This window comes from Dendronephthya gigantea, unplaced genomic scaffold, assembly GCF_004324835.1.
Source record: "Dendronephthya gigantea isolate DGI-Jeju-01 unplaced genomic scaffold, DenGig_1.0 000051F, whole genome shotgun sequence".
Lineage (NCBI taxonomy): Eukaryota > Metazoa > Cnidaria > Anthozoa > Malacalcyonacea > Nephtheidae > Dendronephthya > Dendronephthya gigantea.
Window position 1 is genome coordinate 524,277 of NW_021163061.1, and position 18,656 is coordinate 542,932.

The window sequence follows — 18,656 nt, forward strand, 5'->3', positions numbered from 1 at the left end:
GTCATATATTTTATTTAATAAACTCTAAAAAGTTCACATCTTTCCCATAAAATATTTTTACATTTAAATCATTTAAACGTGCAGTTTTTAGTAGTGAATGTTAACTAATAAACAGTCAAAACAATAATATAAGAAGTAGTAATTGGTCAACAGGGGCGAGCGCTTTTTACACCCCTTCGAATAGCATCGCTTCTGCAACGATAACTATAGAAATAGTTCAGAGCTTTTAAAACTCTTTTTCTGGTCACATTGTCCAATAAGTCTGTCCTAAAGCGTTTTGTGCCATAACAATTAACAATTAGACCGGGCGACCGTGTGACTGATAAATTGCCATGAAGGACTGGGACTTCGTATTAAGGAAGCCTGACATGTTTTTCACAGATTTGTCCCCACTCATGATGACGAGTTGAGAAAAATATACAAGGGTGAATTTTCTAGCGAGGAATTCAAAAATTATTTGTGTTTGTAGACGTCGGGAATACTTTAGAAGTTACTACTTACATTATCCAGAGTACCTAACCCTTAATTTTAATGTTTATCAAATCTATTATCGTGTTAAGATCTACAAAATTTTTGAGGTAAAAATACAGGAAGCCTCAAAATGTCAAATTTGGGTCAATAAGCAACCATCCTTGAATCATCTGTCGCAAGAATCTGATATTATGGCGTATTTACAAATAATTAATGTTCCAGTAAATTGAAGGTCATCGGTTCCTGCCGACACAAAACGAATCGCCGCGAAGCACCACTCGGGTCAGCATCGGTACCGAAGTACAGCATGGTGCCCGCAGTCTTTCAATTTTAGTAAAGCAATGCGAAGGTCCAGCGGGAATAGAACTCCATGAAAATATGGAGAGTCGAGTGTTGTGATCACGGCCTGTGAAATCTGTATAAAAGAACACCTAGGGATTAGACCTGCAGGATTTCAACACAGAACTGTTTAAAACTGATAGAGCTATCCAGTATAAATACAGTTAGTTTAATTTAGGTTTCCTCCTGTAGTAACACTGGATCAATAAGAGATGATCATTACTGGACCTCTAGGAAGAACAGTTTAGAACTGATAAAGCTATCCAGTATAAATAAAGTTAGTTTAGTTTAGGTTTCCTCCTGTAGTAACACTGGATCAATAAGAGATAAAGTCGATTATTTTGTACAAAAAAAGACAGAAGGATAGTTCATACCTCGTGTATTGCTTGCTAGCTTCGTGAACCTCCATTTCATAGCTTTTAAACTCATTCAATTCTTTACGAATTGCAGCCTGCAAGTGGAAACACAGAGACCAACGATTAATTTCAAACAAACGTCCACAAGTCTTCAAATATTGTAACTATGTTAAGAACAAACGGGTTACCTTATCCTGAGGTGTTAACCTTGTCCATGGCTTATCAGCCCTAAACATTAAAAAAGTTTTTACCATAACGGTGATAACCTTACAATGATTTGAAAATCAGAGCTTGAAGATACCTGACATTTGATTGGCTCGTTAGTTTTGGGGAACCAATCAAACTTCGTGTACCATCAGACTTAGAACTAAACACACCTTCTATCGTATTCTTGCACGTCGAAAACCTCGACATAATCATTGAATTGGACCAAAATATTTTTCTCTCTGAGCTCCTTTACTGTGGGTCGTCGACTTAACTGGATGGTGAAGACAAGAAATTGTTTGAATGCGGTGAATTAGGATGTGTCTAACGACAGTACCTAAAGCAAAATGATTCACTCCTCAGTAATAACAAGAGTTACCTTTCTGTTTAAAATCTTTTTCTTTTGTTCAATATCATGTTCAATTTCGGCAGCGGAGGCATCTAAAATACAGAAATATGTTAGGTACAAAACAAAGAAATATCTCTGTTTATCTTTCTCTTCCCTCTCTATCATCATCTTCCCCCCCCCCCTCTATCATCTCCCCTCCTCTGTCATCTTCTCCCCTTCCCCTCTATCATGTCCCCTCCTCTGTCATCTTCTCCCTTCCCCCTCTATTAACTCACTCCCCCTCTATCATCTCCCCTCCTCTGTCATCTTCTCCCCTCCCCCTCTATCATCTCCCCTCCCCCTCTATCATCTCCCCTTCTCTGTCATCTTCTCCCCTCCCCCTCTATCATCTCTCCTCCTCTGTCATCTCCTCCCCTCCCCCTCTATCATCTCCCCTCCCCCTCTATCATCTCCCCCTCTGTCATCTTCCCCTCCCCCTATCATCTCCCCTCCCCCTCTATCATCTCCCATCCTCTGTCATCTTCTCCCCTCCCCCTCTATTAACTCACTCCCCCTCTATCATCTCCCCTCCTCTGTCATCTTCTCCCCTCCCCCTCTATCATCTCCCTCCCCCTCTATCATCTCCCTCCTCTATCACCGTCGTCTAGGAAGTTAAGTCAGAGTATTTATTGTGATTAATAAATTTACAGGTACAACTTGGTAATGGAATTAAGAAAGTCAATTTTCGCCAAATTTAATCTTAAACAATTCTCGCTTGACCATAAACCAATGGCATTGGGCTAATGTTTGGTCGAATTTGCTAAATCTCTGTCTTCTAAACTGCTCCGGTTTCTGTTAAAGATGAGAGCTGATAGCATTACTTACTCTTTATGATTCCTCTCGCTTTTAAATCGTCTATTGAAGGTCGTAAACTCAGCCGCCTGTTGAAAGGAAAAAAGGCGTAAGTGCAAGAAAACTTTAAAGAATAACAGTACAAACTTCCTGCAGACAAATTTCACAAAACTTTTGCCACCCTGTAAACATTTCCTGCTAGAATAAACGTCAGCTACTTTACCCGGAAAAATACGCGATTGTTGTCATGGAGTATATATCATCGGATCAAAATACTCGGAGTCGATAGCAACTGATAATCTGCTTATGAGACGCGAAGACAGATATTTTAATCGGAGTGCTGCTAACGTTTGGTGTCAGAGAGCCGCTGTCATCGTTACCCTTTCATATCAGTTTATAGATGGCTTTATTTACACAAGGAACAGGTTTGAGGTGGGTGTGCTAAAATATTCCTCAAATAATCAGAGCCCGCATAACACGTCACCTGAACAACAAAATACTGATCTGTAAACGACTGGATGGTGAAACTGCATAATATATTTCGACATCGCAAATCCGCTGTGTTAGGAGAGATCTTTAAATAGAGTTTACTGTGACATGGAATGAAACGTTGAATACTGCACGGTAAATTTTGGTCGTTTTGACGCTGGTTAACTAAATAAACCCTGGGAAACTCCAATGCACAACAATATTAAAGAGTTCTTCATCGAATTCCCCAACAGTCTTATCATAAAGATGAATATATATATTCTTCAAGGATTTTCTTTCGTTTGAAAGATATCTCATTTTTAAAGTTATGACACACATACTCGAGGTCATGTAGGAATAAACAAGGGAAAATAACAACAGAGAGTTTACATCCAACCTAGGATTGTTAAAATATCTATAAACCATGACTAGTCAAAATATTTATCTTGCTCGTGTCAATTCCGGAGGATCAATATAACCATACGTTCCGACTCTGAAAGTTGCTGGGTTGCCACTAAAACATTCATTTATATACTTACACCAAGTCTAACGTCTGAACTGTAATCAAGTAGACCATTACTTCCAGATTTACGAATAGATTCGAGATGGTAACGGGGCTTGGTAAGGCATGGCTGATAATAAACTCCACAGCCATCAAAACGCGGTAGCCAAGATTGGAAAACACGTTCACAAGAAACATAGCTCAAGAATGACGGAAGATTTTCCAAGCAGTTCCAAACGTTTATCCACACTTTTAGTCCACCTTTCTCGGTGGCCCTAATGATTGTGTTTGAGTCCCGAGGTTTTGGGTGAAGAGTTTTAAAAACAGGTGAGACAATTCTGCAGAATTGTTTCCACACAGATGTAATCAACGAAAGAAAATGCAATCCAAAAGCCGAGTAAAGCTACAATCCAAAGTTGCGAATTTGGTTTCGCCAACAAGTTCTATCGCACACGATACAAACACGAGACTATACTTTCTTTCCACATCACGCGCCTGGTCAGGTGCTCGGACAAACACCTCAAAAATATCTTTAGGATGTGTATAACCAACGTGGTTTTACAAAATGGAATGAAACATACGTTATGCTTTTATCTCAAACCAATGCAGCGCCGATCAAAACAAACTTCTCAAAACAAATTTCCACCCACCAATCACGTTCATAGTGTGGGCAACAGCGTAAAGAAAGTTGTTGTCAATTTCCACAAAGGTTTCGACAAATATTTGGACAACTTCAAAAGATGATGGAACAGAGACTTTCAACCATGCAACGCTTGCATATGCATGGTATTCGTTCGTCTATCCTCAAATGTCGATTGGATATTTCATGCATAGTAAAACGTCTTATGTGAATTCGTTAACAGGTACATTAAGCAGAGTTGACCACATTTTTGCAGGTGGAAAACCGAAGAGTGTTTCTGCATTGAAAATGACAAATTAATTGAAACATATCGTTCTTTGCCACCAGCAGGGATAAACACTTTAACATGAAACCATTTCCCAAGAAAGATCGAGACTTTACTAACTATATTCGGCTGAGATATTGATCAGGCAACGTATAATGTTGAAAGTCAGGAGTTTTGAGTTTCCGACATGAAATTTTTGCCATTAGCTGCCAGAGTGTCGGGCGTCCTAAAAAATATATCTCTAAGGGTTGGGACTGCCTGTCATGCAGGCTAATTTCCACACGAAAGCCGAGTGGGCGCGGAATTGGATTAAAAGACTCGGCACAAGATTATTGTTCAAGTACGTTATTATAGCGACGTATGGAATATACTCGTAACGCCGGAATTTTTTAGGTAATCTGTCTCTGAAAAGCTCTAAGGAGTTATCTAAAGTGCATGGATATATCAAATCGTATTTTTAACATCCAGATTCAAGAAGGATTCCGATATTTGCACAAACAACAGATGAACAATCATCTCTGCATAAGACAAAATGTGTAATATTATTTTCTAGTTGGTAGGATGAAAAATGATGAAGTTTACCTTGTAAGCTGTGTTCCGATGTGTTCTCGTTTTTCGTGTAATTCTTCCTCGCTTTTGACTAATAAAGACAAAAATAAGAACCGTTTTACAAACATTAATTGATACAATCATCAAGCATGGATATAAGTCGACAGTTCAAAGCTCGACTTGTATGGAACCTATAAGAGATGATCCTTACTGAGCCTCTAGGAAGAACAGTTTAGAACTGATAGAGCTATCCAGTATAAATAAAGTTAGTTTAGTTTAGGTTTCCTCCTGTAGTAACACTGGATCAATACGAGATGATCCTTGCTGACTCAATATCAATAATCAATTACATGCATTGCTTGGAAACAATGTGTCTTATGCTTGTTATCAAACAAAACAGCCAATGAGCAAATATCTCAATTTCGTTGGAAAACAAGGAGAATCCTCGGATAAAGATATATTTTCGCCGTCTCATGCAAGCAAGCAAACGTCATTATACTTTTCAATTTAGTAACAGCCTCTGAGCAGCCTCTAAACTGCTGAGCACATGCTTGCATCTCGTTCAATATCACAAACGTTTATCTGATTCTAACGCATCAGGCGGTCATCATCCAGTATTGTAAGATCAGTTTTAGTACGTTCTAACAGGCTGTAAAATTAGCTATGTTTAGCCCCTTGGATGATGGTTTTTAAGGTACATTACCAATGGAAACATGCTTGATGGGTCTTCCTAGTTAACCCCATTATTTACGTATCGTGATATGGCCTAAAACCCATCACTCAAAAGGCACGAACTGTGCTTTTAAACAAAAGGTCATTTCAGTTGCTATGAAGCCAAGTTCATTTGCTTTACTACATTACTACAGCAAGTACTACCCCGTCTGCTCCAGGAATATTGTAAAAGAGATAAGAGGAAGAAATAGAAAATTCTAGAGTTTTATTTTGAGAAAAAAGTTCATTATCCTCAGCGGTAATCTTTGAAATTTCCTGAATATGAGACTAGGCTATTTTAGGAAGAAAGATAGTGTCTCACCCCTGCTGTTTGATGACAAAATAGATAGGAGAAGGAAAGAATTTGGGGAGAGTTGTCTTATACATGGCAAAAAAAAACGCTCAAATCGTTCCCGGTTGATGAGAACAGGCCTCAACAATGTTGTGCTGCACCCTATGAACCATGTTGTCAACAATGTTGTTTCACCTTGTTAGGCTTAAAGGCTAGTTTCCACTCAGGAAAATTCTCCTTTGGATCGGACAGGACAGGAAAGTTTCCTTTGTATAAACGCCGCCTGAGAACTCACCAACAAAGGAAATTTTCCTGCCCGTTCCGATCCAAAGGAGATTTTTCCTGAGGGGAAACTAGCCTTAACAATATTGCAACATGTTGTTGACAACATTGTTCATGGGGTGCAGCACAACTTTGGTGAGGCCTGTTCTCATCAACCGGGAACAACTTGAGCTTTTTTTTGCCGTGTAATTTATACGCAGTACACAATTATAGCATCAGGGTTAGAACACTTCACTACTGCGCTAAAACGAAGCTAAATTCTCGCTTAATATGAGCTTAAAGTGTAAAAAAATGTTGGAAAGGTTTACAAATGAACCCTATCAAAGGCGTATGAGTGTTATACCTTCAGGATACAGTACACGTACAGCACAATATCTAATACTATTTCGGTCCTTTAACAGTGACATAAATCCCACAAGGTGAAATCAGTATTACTGCAAGCAACAAGAAATATTTCTAGCGAGTTTTTTTATACATAAAACTATATTATAAAATAAATAAACATATATATACATTTATTGCATTATACCTGACAAGATACTTGTATTTTAGAAGAGCTAAATTGAGTTTACGATATATATAGAGTGATGATGATCTTGGCGCTTTTGCGGACGCATGAAAAATAGTTTTTTTTAAATATTGATATAAAAATTTAATGAAATACTCACATCTAGGAAACGCTCGTACAACATGACGAATTTTAATAAATGATCGTCGAAAAATCGTGAAAAGTAGCGTCATTTAGAAAGCAATGTTTTGATGACTGATTACAATTCTCAATTGCATGAGGTTGTTTTTTCCATCTCTTTTTAAACGAACAATTAGCGTGTAGGCGGACAGATGTTCTGACAGCGAATCAAATCGCTAGGGAACATATGTGAAGATAAATTAATATCTCGTTCTTTCATTTCCACTAAACTATCATACAGGAGAAACGCTGTCTGATTCGCCGGTTTTAATAAATGACGTCTATTGAGAATGCCGACTTGGGACAAACTGTAGTTTGTGTATGCACAATAATACAACAACGGTATGGGGCTATTAGACAAACTACCTGGAAAATATAAACCATTTCCCAAGATATGACTGCAGAAATTTCTCGTGGGAAGACAAGGGACACATTTAAACGCATTTAGATTGAGTGTTTACTGGGAAATGAGGATATTTCATTTCTTAACGCCTACAAACGTATAATAATACTGCTACAGCAGATATTTATAATCGCTCATTCATTGACGCACGTCGCCTGTCATTTATTTTTGTCTTAAGCAAACAATCCCAAAAAACTTTTTTGGGAAAAGATAATTAAGGCTGTCAAGTCAAGGTAAAGGGCGGATAAACTTAGGAGACGTTTTCACTTCGACTGAATCTTACTAATGTAATTCATTAGTACATTAATTACCAGGATAATGTCAAAGCTCTACACGATCGCGTGACACGTGAACCCCCGCGTGTTTTCAAGTAATCGTTTAGTATGACTGTTACATGAAGACGGCAACTAGTTGGCTTCATCAGTTTTAAACTGTTCTTCTGAACTAACTTTATTTATACTGGATAGCTCTATCAGTTCTGAAATGTTCTTCCTAGAGGTCCAGTAAGGATCATCTCTTATTGATCCAGTGTTACTACAGGAGGAAACCTAAACTAAACTAACTTTATTTATACTGGATAGTTCTATCAGTTCTAAACTGTTCTTCTCAGAGGTTCGGTAAGGATCATCTCTTATTGATCCATATATTAGGATTTTAGCCATAACAGAAAGTGTTATCTCTAGACTTTACTTGTCCAAGTAAGAATCACACGAAATTAAAAAAACAAATTTTCTAACCTGGAAGGATATTTCGTTCTTCCAAATCCTTCTTGCTTGGTCTTTGGTTTAGTTTTGAGGCCAAACTGTCTTTTCTTTTCAATTTTGATGCCCACTCTGTGGCAGGAAAAGAAAATCTTGAGCAAATACGGCTATATCACCGCCACCATATTGGCCCGAAAAGGGCCTGCGTAGGAGGTAGCAAATATGGTACCTTACGCGCGCAACAAGCATTCTGCACTCAGCATTTTGCTGTTTGCGAATAAGCAAATTTTCGAGGCTGGGTTTAGTCCACGATTAGGTACGTCGAACAAGTTTCGAAATTGTTTTGGAAAACTTGTGTCGACGATCTTTAAAAAACCTTGTTCTAATACAAGTATTTGTGAACAATTCCAAAAAAGGGATTGCTAAAGGCCACCTCAACAAGCATGCATGCAAGGAATTGTTGCATTGAGATTGTCGCATTGAGATGGTTTATTCATCTCAATGAATTGTTGTCCTAATATGCCTCTGGTGACACTGGTCACTCGTATAAGAATAGGTACGCTGAGTGTACACGTGTTTCATGATGGTAGCAGAATCAGGGTTTCCACAATGCAAGGAAATTTCCTTACAATCGACAACCACCAGAGAGAAAGAGAGAGGGATCTGTTTTAATAGAATATTTCATGTGCTCTTTTCAAAAGTTCTTTGTTTCTCTCTTTGCAATTGCCATCCCCCTATGAGGACAGTCGTATGCAAATAAGTTGTGGAAAACCTGAGCGGAATTATACAAATGTTGATTTGTTAAAATATGAGGGATCATATGGACAGCATGAACAGACATTAAACAAGATCTTAAGACATACGCAAAACAATTCCGTTCAGTTCTTCTTCATCCTCGGATTCTGCAGAATTATCGCCCTGATCGCTGGAACTATCATCACGTGTTTGAAGATTGTCGTAGTCAGGTTGTTCATGAACCCTTGGTATGGCTGGATCTTGGTATGACACTTTACAAGGCTGCGCATTCACTGTTCTAAGAAAAGATTTGATACCCGCCTGTGTTAGTGAAATCTTATAGGGTTAATATGTATGCAGGTAAGGTCTGGTGCTATGCTTTCCTCTAAACTGCCGGGAAGGAAATGTGCTAATCTATAATTCTGTTATGGTTTGTGTCTGAACTACCCGAAAAAAGATGTCTCAAATATGGTGGTCCAGTGTAGGTAGTATTCTACAATATGCTGACGTGGTTTGTGTCTGAACTACCTGAGAAAGTTATTTCAAACGTGGTGGTCAAGTGTAGGTAGTATTCTACAATAAACTGTCGTGGTTTGTGTCTGAACTACCTGAGAAAGTTATCTCAAATGTGGTGGTCCAGTGTAGGTAGTATTCTATAATAAACTGTCGTGTTTGTGTCTGAACTACCTGAGAAAGTTATCTCAAATGTGGTGGTCCAGTGTAGGTAGTATTCTACAATAAACTGTCGTGGTTTGTGTCTGAACTACCTGAGAAAAATATCTCAGACGTGGTGGTTCAGTGTAGGTAGTATTCTACAATATGCTGACGTGGTTTGTGTCTGAACTACCTGAGAAAGATATCTCAAATGTGGTGGTCCAGTGTAGGTAGTATACTACAATAAACTGTCGTGGTTTGTGTCTGAACTACCTGAGAAAGATATCTCAAACGTGGTGGTTCAGTGTAGGTACTGTACTGTTTTCTACAATAAACTGTGTCTGAACTACCTGAGAAATATATCTATGTTCATTAGCATCAGAAACTATAACAAAACAGTTCTATAATATTCACCTCGGATCATTACCCAGCATGCCATTGGGCTGTACATCAGTCGAACCATTTTCCTGAACTAATAAAAGAGCATCCATTAACATACAACCATAATCAAATGGCCAAAAGTGTGTTGAAATAAACAATTTTTCCAACTTCTCAGAATATTAACAACCTCCAGATTAATCAGGATATATTATAAAGCAAGCAGCTTAATCTGTTATAGATTGCTGTCAGCATACTGCAGATATGCATTTACAATTGGGATTAAATTTTAGATCTGGACAAAGACTCAATTCAGCATTCTTGGGCCAACCATTTGAAACAAATGGTCATTTAACAAAGGTCATACCAAATTGAGGCTTTGGTAGAATTCCTTTTTCCACAAGTTCCTCTCTTGCTTTACGTGTGGATAATTTTCTTTCAAGGGCTGCAACAAAACATACGCTTAGTGTAAATTATAAGTCTTACAAAGCAGGGAAACAAGGAAACAAGCAGGGAAACAGCTATTTAGCAAAAATTTCTCTAAAATTCCCACAATCTCATAATAATTCATCTAGTTTGGCCAATGGTAGTACACTGGTTAGTTAACTTATTGCAATATGTGGTTTCTACTGAATATATTTTGGGTCTAAAGCTTTGAAGGTTTACTTATCAGTATAACATTGATAGTAGAAAAAAACAATGCTTGTCTCTTGTGACTGCATTAGTATGCTACTTCAAGAGACACAATTGCAAAGACTATTGCAATTATTCCTGCTAATGGCAGACAAACAACCCCCAAACAATTAAGAAGGTGTTACACACTAATGGCTTGAATTGTTACAACTTTCACTGAGGTTCAATATACAGTTACAAAAATTACTTTAAAATTTTAGACAGTTGAAAAGATGTCTTTGGAAACAGCCGAGGGACTGCATTTAGCCATATCAAATTGGTACCTAAACGAATCTTAGAAGGTTTCAGTTTCAAAATATGAACTTTTTAAAGCGAAAAAAATAGCTGATTATTTAGAAAGCGGCCATTATTATGATGAACACCTTCGCTTTATTTTAATATTCACACGACAAAATATGAGAGCGAAGGAACTTTTAATTCTAAGACTGATGTTTGAAAAAAAAATTAGAGGGTTACATAATCATTTCCATAAAGCAAGGTCTAAATTTGATCTGTTTTGTCTGTCTTTGTCAAGATAAGGTACTCTTTATCGATGGAAAACTAATTGTGTCGTGATGGGCACGCTGCTAAATATTACAATATAAACATTGCCGAAATTTTCAACAATCATGCATACTTGGGAGAAAAACATTTCAAAAATTACGTGTTTCAATCCTCCGAAAAAGGTGAAAAAAACTACATGAATACCGTGAAACATAAACAGTCGTAAATCAAAGGAAAGCATTCTGAAATACTGTCAAGTGTCAATATCGCTGCTACGAAATGACAAATCTTAAATTTCACCCATTCTTGATATCTTTGAATCAGTATTTCCGCAATGCAAATATATCGTATTTTCCAATCTTTGTGAGGTTTCAAAACAGAATTTCTGCGCTAAAAACAACGGTTTTCGGACTATTTGTTGTGTATAAATGGCGAATGATTTGTTTTGGAAAATGTCAAATTTTTCATTTGAATTATTTAATTAGTCGACGTGTTTTAATTTAGGGCAAACATTTGCCAAATGAGTGTCTTTAGCGAAAGGGGGACACATTTTTAGCAATTATAATAAAACGACACGCGTATGCTTTCGGGGTGTCTTTTTGCGAGAAATTAGGAGTTTTCTGGGACGAAAACTGTCTCATGACACCGTAAAAATATTGTCGGAATTTCGAATGGAAACGGAAGTTTGAAAATCGATGCAATTATGATTAGAATACCGAGGGTATTTGTATCTCTTTAACAACATCATACTGTGTTCAACTCACTTTCAGACGTGGCAAGAAACCTATCGCTCTTTTTCTTGCGTTTCCATTTCCAAGGCCGAAGAAATCTGCCGATACTGGCAGCGAATTTTGAGCGTCGAGAAGGTGGTGGTGTCCCCGGAGCCAAGCTGGCCGAAGCTCTCGTCGTAGAGGACGAATCGGAGACGACAGGAGTTATATTATTTATTGTCGGTTCGCTTGTGGCCCTCCCTCGCGTTCCCCGTGGCCATACAGCGCCAGGATTTGTCTCCTCCATCGATTTATTATCCTCCTGTAATATTATATCAACCTTCGCTCGGCGACATTTTGAAGTTCCAGATCACGTGACGAAAACTTTGGTTGCGCGCATTGTTGCTGTTCACTGACGCATTTTCAGACCACGCAAACCTCGACGCAAACGGCCGCAAATTGCAACGCAGCGCTTTTTATACGAAAACCTCGAGGCAAAATAAGCGGATATTCAATTATTAAACGCCCAAATATATTTAACAGATGTGGCCTCTTATATGACGGTTCGCCTACTAGATGTTAATAAGAGTTGTCTCAAAAGATAGCCCAACCAACTCTTCACAGCTCCAAGCGCGTTTTCCGCTAGGCAAATTTATTCGCGCGACGCAAAGCGAATTCTTGATTCTTCAAATTTGGTGATGTGATCGGTCTGCGGAAGATTTCGCTTTAAAAAGAAAGGTTCGCTTTCTAATTTTTATCAGTTAGCGCGAATAATTTCGTTTCGTGAAAAACAAGCTTAACTCCTTGGCTTATCAGTGGAAGTTTGTGCTAATGATTTTGGTACTGAATGTGTAATGAGCGGCCGTCGATCAACAGCTCTCAGTGGGGAACGCGGAAAAATTCAGGATTGAGGAGAAGACAACTTTTAGACGCATGGCCACCCCCTCTCGTTATGCTAAGATGACGTACGAGGCGGTATTCCAGATACATCACTCAGCAGCAGTCCGCCCACTGACACCCACCCTAGCCTTCAAACCATATCTGGATATAGTCTATAGTGGTCTATTTCTGTCCCCCACCGCCCACGTGCACGTCTTGTCGACACTCTCCGACAGCGATACGCATGTTTCCGACGTCAGAGATTCTAATTATGTGCATTAATTAAAGCTCATTAGCGATGCGCATTTTGAGTTCGAATATCGAATGTATAGGATGATATTTGTTTACATGGAAAAAATCTTGTTTTAAAAAGGTTAGTCGACGAATAATATTGTGAATTATTAAGCTGATCCTATTGTAATCCTATGCTGTTTTTGTTGTCTCCAAACTGAATTGAAATCGAAACTTAATGAGAATTAAACGCGTTACTAACACAGTCTATATCACTGTATATTGTGTATAGTTTCCCTATGTCGTATATATATAATTTGTACAACTACAATTTTTTTTAACGATTGTCCCGTAAACGAACAATATATTTTTTCTTTGTGTATTGGACTGTTGCTGTAATATAAATGTTTAAAAATTAAAAAAGTGAAATGATATAGTTCAAGGGTACGTCCTAGAAAACGTAGACATGATTTTATAACACTCGTAACACACACACTTGACAAGGCGTTTTCTTGTATGTGTATAAACTTTCACAGCTGCTTAAACGCCTAGTGTAATTTGTGAGAAAATATCAATTTATGCACCAGTTTAATGCAGTAGTTTAATGTAGTAATTAATTTACCACACAACTAATGCCATTTAAGTCAAATGAAGCACACATCTTCTCTATTCAATAGTCCTTTCTCTTTACTAGCTGTTTTCATTATTTAATGGTGTTGTGCCGAAGATGGAAGATTGGAAATTGGAGGACATTGTTATGCGGAGTAATAGGAACATTGTTCATCGGAGAATACCTTGTTTACTTCATCGTTGCAATGTCATGGAATGTTCCAGTGGAGAAATCAAAACATGATTTAAGAGTACTTATACTATCTGATCCACAAATGCAGGTAAATTAGCAGTTTGAGGGAGGGAAATTTGGTAATGCGGGTGAACGTGCTGGCAATATATGCAGGTACGTTCCAATATAACCAGGGAGCAGCGTGGCAGCGTCTTCAAACAACTTAGCATCAAACGTGGTATAACAACTGCCTAAAATAGACAAAACACTTCTCAATGTTTCTACCTGAGGACCTTCGTCAGGAGAGTTAGTATGCAGAGAGTTAGTTCTCATACTATCTCTCCTGACAAAGGCCCTCAGGTCAAACCATGGAGAAGTGTTTTGTCTATTTTAGGCAGTTGTTGTATATACCACATTTGATGCTAAATATATGCAGGCTCGTAACACAGCTATTTTAACATGGGGGCGTAAGACCTGAGTGTTACCTATGAACATGGAGTCTTAAAGTGCATCTAGAGAAGGCATTCATTATAGACTTTTGGTATAGCCTGCAGCGACTCTCACCTAGACATTGCCATTATCATACAGGGATTTCAATTGGAGGTCTCTGGTATAATTGGGCACATCACAAGATGGGATGCTTGTCGTTACCTGAAGAAGACTTTCGCTTATGCTCTGAACCAAGTCAAACCCGATGTTGTTGTAATATTAGGTAAATCTATCAACAAACGTCTCGTAGTTGCTCGGCTAATCCAAGTTATGTTCTAACTACTCTATTGTATTCTGGCTAATTCTAATTTATGTTCTAATTGAAGGTGATTTGCTTGACGAGGGCTATATTGCTTCAGATGATGAATTCTATCAATACAAAGTAAGTTTGTAGGATAGTGTTTAAAACTGAAAAGAAAAATAATTTTGCAAAAATCTCCAATTTATCTTCCCGTCAAGGAATGGTTTGAAGACATTTACAGAGTTCCAGAAACCGTGAAAAGAATTCATTTAGCTGGCGATAATGATATTGGTGGTGAAGACGAACCCATTAGGACAAACCTACTCTCAAGGCATGAGAAATATTTTGGAGCAACTAATCGAGGTCATTGAGTTTAATAAATGGCAATTCTTGAAGGTAATGTTGGGATAAAGTTTTCTTGCTCAATTAGCAGGTTGTGATTAGTTTTTATGTTTTTAATTTTAATTGATATCTATAATATCAAGGATTAAATTCATATGTGTTTATATAGGACTTGAAATTAGCCAGAAGTAAAATAATTTGAAACTGGATATTATGCTCTCTAATTCTTTTAGCTGAACACTCTCAGCTTCCTACGCTATTTCCGTTTTTCCATCCCGGATGAAAAGATAATATACAACAATCTAAATAAGTATATGAAGTCGTCACCACAAAAACTGGATGATAACAAGCACACAATTGTGCTAAGTCATCTGCCTCTTCACTACTGGGATCCAAACTTTGCAATAAAGGTATGATAGTAAGCCAGGATACTATAAGTATATTACTTTTCAGAGCATTTTTAACCATTATTCACATCTATCAAAGGAAGAATGTCACAGAAAAACTTGCAACTGTTACATAAGAATTTTGGTATTAACACTTTGACCGCCAAAGACGGAGATTTTCGTTTTTTGATCGATTATCACTTATCGATCTGTCTAGACCACTGGCGGGGAAAGTGTTAAATGCACCCTGCTTATTTTAATAAAAATCTCAATTGAATTAGGTGCTGAATAATGTCAATCCAAGAATACTGTTTTCTGGACATGATCACAAGGTAATAACTAATAAATTATTTTGAATGTATGGGAAATTTCATGCAATTACTATTTGAAATATATAAAGCCTAAAAAGATTCAACTATATTGTTGCTAACAAGTAAACAGGTAATACAAAGACACTTCTCTAACTTTAAGGCCAAGTATAGAATATACAAATTGCCTAGTTTTACCACAGAAGAGCATGTTGTACCCACATGCAGTTACAGGATGGGTACTTCAGATATAGGGATTGGTATTGCAATACTTGGTAAGTTGAACAAGTTTGGCTTTTATACCTAACTGTTTTCATATATAGTTACCAACATTCTATATTCCTAAAATTTTGTCTATTTCTAACAATTTCTTACTGTTTTTTTTACTATCTGCAGGTGAAAAAGGCTCATTTCAATACACTGTGTTGAGATTACCAGGGAGATATTCCTTTTTGTACTTTTATGGTGTAGTTGGTGCCCTAATGTTTCTGTATATATTATTTTTTAGAAGTAATAGATCAACATAATTTCTTACAATCGAGAATATCACATGCTACAAACCTGTCAAACAATTTGTGTCACCGATTACATAATTTTATTATAAAGTAATTGATTGATTACAAATTTTACAATTGTCCTAACTTATTTGTGTCTAATTGAGTACCACCGACGTATACAACTGACGATAACCATAAAATGCCAAATTATAAAAGTTCTCCCATCAATTTACAGCATGAATGAATGAATTTGAATGACCTCTCTCATTGGAAATAATGGGTAAATTTGCCAACTAGTTGAAGTGCACTTATTTTTAAATTTATTTTTATACCACTTATGAATGGCTCAGTCTTCCAGGTAACATGCCTATGTGATTTGTTTAATGTCTTGAGCTTTTCTACTCACTTCAAAAATGGCAGAATCTTGGTCTCAAAAAATTCCTGGGAGAACTGCAAATGATCCCCATCAGCTCCAAGGAAGTGTAGTTTTCCTGCCATATCCATTTCTTTCAAACCGAGCAAGTCCTTGAGGAAATAATTCAAAGTAATTGACATCACCCTTAGAAGTAGCCTTAAGCTTACATTAAAATTGGTCAAAATAACTTTGGTGACCTAGCTTACTGCATGGACTTTGGAGGCTCTCTATAGAAAAAGTGGATCTCAATTACCTCCTGGTAAAGCGGACTTTCCTGCAAGGTGTAAAGCTCCTTGTCTTGACCTGGTTTGTAATAGCCAAACCACTAAAATAGATAAATATATAATACAGACTGTATTCTAATTACTATCACCATTATGTGTTACCACGTGCTCTACCTCAGATTCCTTGGGAATCACCATTGTGTCTTGTAAAAATTTGACCATGACAAAATTTTTCAGTTTCATGAGATTTTCTTTGTATTTTGGATTGTTCTCCTATAAATATAATATTTAAAAACTTGCAGTTTGGAATTTTTCTAGCCAGCATGGAGATTCTAAATCACTGTTCCTAGGTTTTTCCTATACCTTTTCTTGATTGATGTCGGCCAAGAATACACTCTTTGCCTTATATTCCTCCTCTTTCAGGGGATCATGCCAATATTCGGCTTGAACGATACTAAAAATAATAGTTATAATAATTTAAATTAATTGAGGACCTTCATCAGGAGGTATAACACATATTGTTGGTTTGAATTAACTTACTGATCTTGAATCCAGCTACAATTGAAACAGAGCAAAAGCAGATGTATTAGTTTGACCATTTGATTTGTGGTAAAACAGTACGTCAGCCATACCAGATGCACATCGTAGACACTAATTTACGACTTGCCTTATGTAAGCGCCATAGTCAAGTAATTTACGGACATATTCGCAGAGAGTTGAATTCGAAGCAGGGCAGTGAGGTAGTCCAAAAACACCTTAAATAAGGATGGAAAACATCATTTGTATTAACACAATGGTCTGGTAAGAGGTGTATGGTACATTAATCAATTATTTGAACAAAAGTACATCCTCTAAAAATATTTTACCTTGATGCTGGCCACCAAAACTAATAAGATTCAGCATTGGAGGAGAAGGACATCTTTGAGCAACTGCTCGGCTATATAAAATTTTTTACCTTGAGAGTGATTTTGTATATAAAGTACCTTTATTTGGGGACATTTGGCTTGATTGGTGATATGCTTGCTTGCAGTTGTACTTTTAATGTGGAAAATTATCAAATATATACTTACAGAAATTGCCCGCCTTGTGAAAATCCCATAGCATTGTAACCTTTTTTAAGTTTATCATCTGACAACAATTTTTGACAAACCATGTCAACCTGTCAAGATAAAAATATGGAAATTTAAGGGGGGTAAATTTTACCGAGGTCGATACATCATCACATCAGCCTGGTCGAATTCTATGCACATTTTGTGGGAGATCTTTGGCGTGAGTTTTGGGTCATGCATGATCCCATCACCAAGGCTGGTGCGCGTTTCAAGATCTAGGCTTGGTGTTTATACTCGTCATTGCTTGTCAACAATTTCTTGGTGCTGCTGGCAACATGCACAACCTCAAAGAATGCTCAAGGTCAGGTTTACATGGAAAGTACCCTAGGGGCTAGCACATCTGTCAATCAGGCTGGACAAACCTGTTTGTTCACATTCATGAGGAATCCATTCTCAGTGTCCTGGATAAAGTAAAACGATTGATTTATCATAATCTCCTTCAGACAAGTGAGACAACATATGTAAGTTATCATTAGGTGTTTTTTTACCTCTATAACATTGCTGCCAATCATCAATGATCGGACATAAATCCCAGGAATTAATTTTTCCACCATAGATTTGATGGACCCCATACTCAGTGGATTGCAACAGCTGTCACCTTGCAATCCAAGAGAATTATCAGTCTCTCAAATTGCGATCTCGCTTGCTTGAATATTATTGTTTTATAACAGCTGAAATTCTTCAGAACAGCATTCATACCCAAGCTATCATTTTATTCAGTGTTTACCGATCGATATAAAACTATTCACTAAATTGCGACATACAATTTAATAATAAAACAAGCTCGACTTTGGTGAATTTTTATATGATTTTAAAAGCATACCCATTCCATGCCAGAGTACGACAGGAATCGTTGCATTGTCCGCTGATGTTTCTCGAAGAGCTACGAAGAAGAGCAGACAACCTGCCAGCACAAATCGCATCATTTTCGACAAAAACTTGCAAAGACTTTTGTACTTTGGGTACAATTTTGACAGACGAAGGAATTGATAGAACAGGAGTCATGTGAGCGCTCTTGACCGCGTATCATTTCGCAATTCCTAGAAGGAC

General features: G+C 37.4%; 3 protein-coding genes across 3 annotated transcripts; 1 reads left to right on the top strand and 2 right to left on the bottom strand.

The window, feature by feature from the left end:
* Window positions 1–4: 4 nt before the first annotated feature.
* Window positions 5–12,011, bottom strand: LOC114528699 (phosphatase and actin regulator 3-like). Its single transcript, XM_028550376.1, has 12 exons — window positions 11,759–12,011; window positions 10,186–10,263; window positions 9,855–9,912; window positions 8,915–9,084; window positions 8,088–8,183; window positions 5,008–5,065; window positions 2,584–2,639; window positions 1,750–1,811; window positions 1,544–1,644; window positions 1,355–1,394; window positions 1,185–1,261; window positions 5–886 (listed from the first exon to the last, which is right to left on the bottom strand). The coding sequence occupies exons 1-12, from the start codon at window positions 12,009–12,011 to the stop codon at window positions 871–873; spliced, it is 1,065 nt and encodes a 354-aa protein (XP_028406177.1). The 3' UTR covers window positions 5–870.
* LOC114528889 (metallophosphoesterase 1 homolog) lies at window positions 12,001–15,940 on the top strand. Its single transcript, XM_028550617.1, is given in 10 exon segments — window positions 12,001–12,956; window positions 13,509–13,704; window positions 14,184–14,307; window positions 14,411–14,466; window positions 14,544–14,630; window positions 14,632–14,721; window positions 14,901–15,077; window positions 15,335–15,385; window positions 15,525–15,636; window positions 15,758–15,940. Coding segments are annotated over 9 exon segments (903 nt in total). The 5' UTR covers window positions 12,001–12,956; window positions 13,509–13,629; the 3' UTR covers window positions 15,889–15,940.
* Window positions 15,941–16,190: 250 nt separating this feature from the next.
* On the bottom strand, window positions 16,191–18,608 carry LOC114528887 (palmitoyl-protein thioesterase 1-like). The gene is made up of 11 exons (XM_028550615.1): window positions 18,430–18,608; window positions 18,095–18,204; window positions 17,969–18,007; window positions 17,568–17,656; window positions 17,364–17,434; window positions 17,165–17,252; window positions 17,038–17,052; window positions 16,861–16,951; window positions 16,672–16,770; window positions 16,527–16,598; window positions 16,191–16,383 (listed from the first exon to the last, which is right to left on the bottom strand). The coding sequence occupies exons 1-11, from the start codon at window positions 18,530–18,532 to the stop codon at window positions 16,261–16,263; spliced, it is 900 nt and encodes a 299-aa protein (XP_028406416.1). The 5' UTR covers window positions 18,533–18,608; the 3' UTR covers window positions 16,191–16,260.
* Window positions 18,609–18,656: the final 48 nt, after the last annotated feature.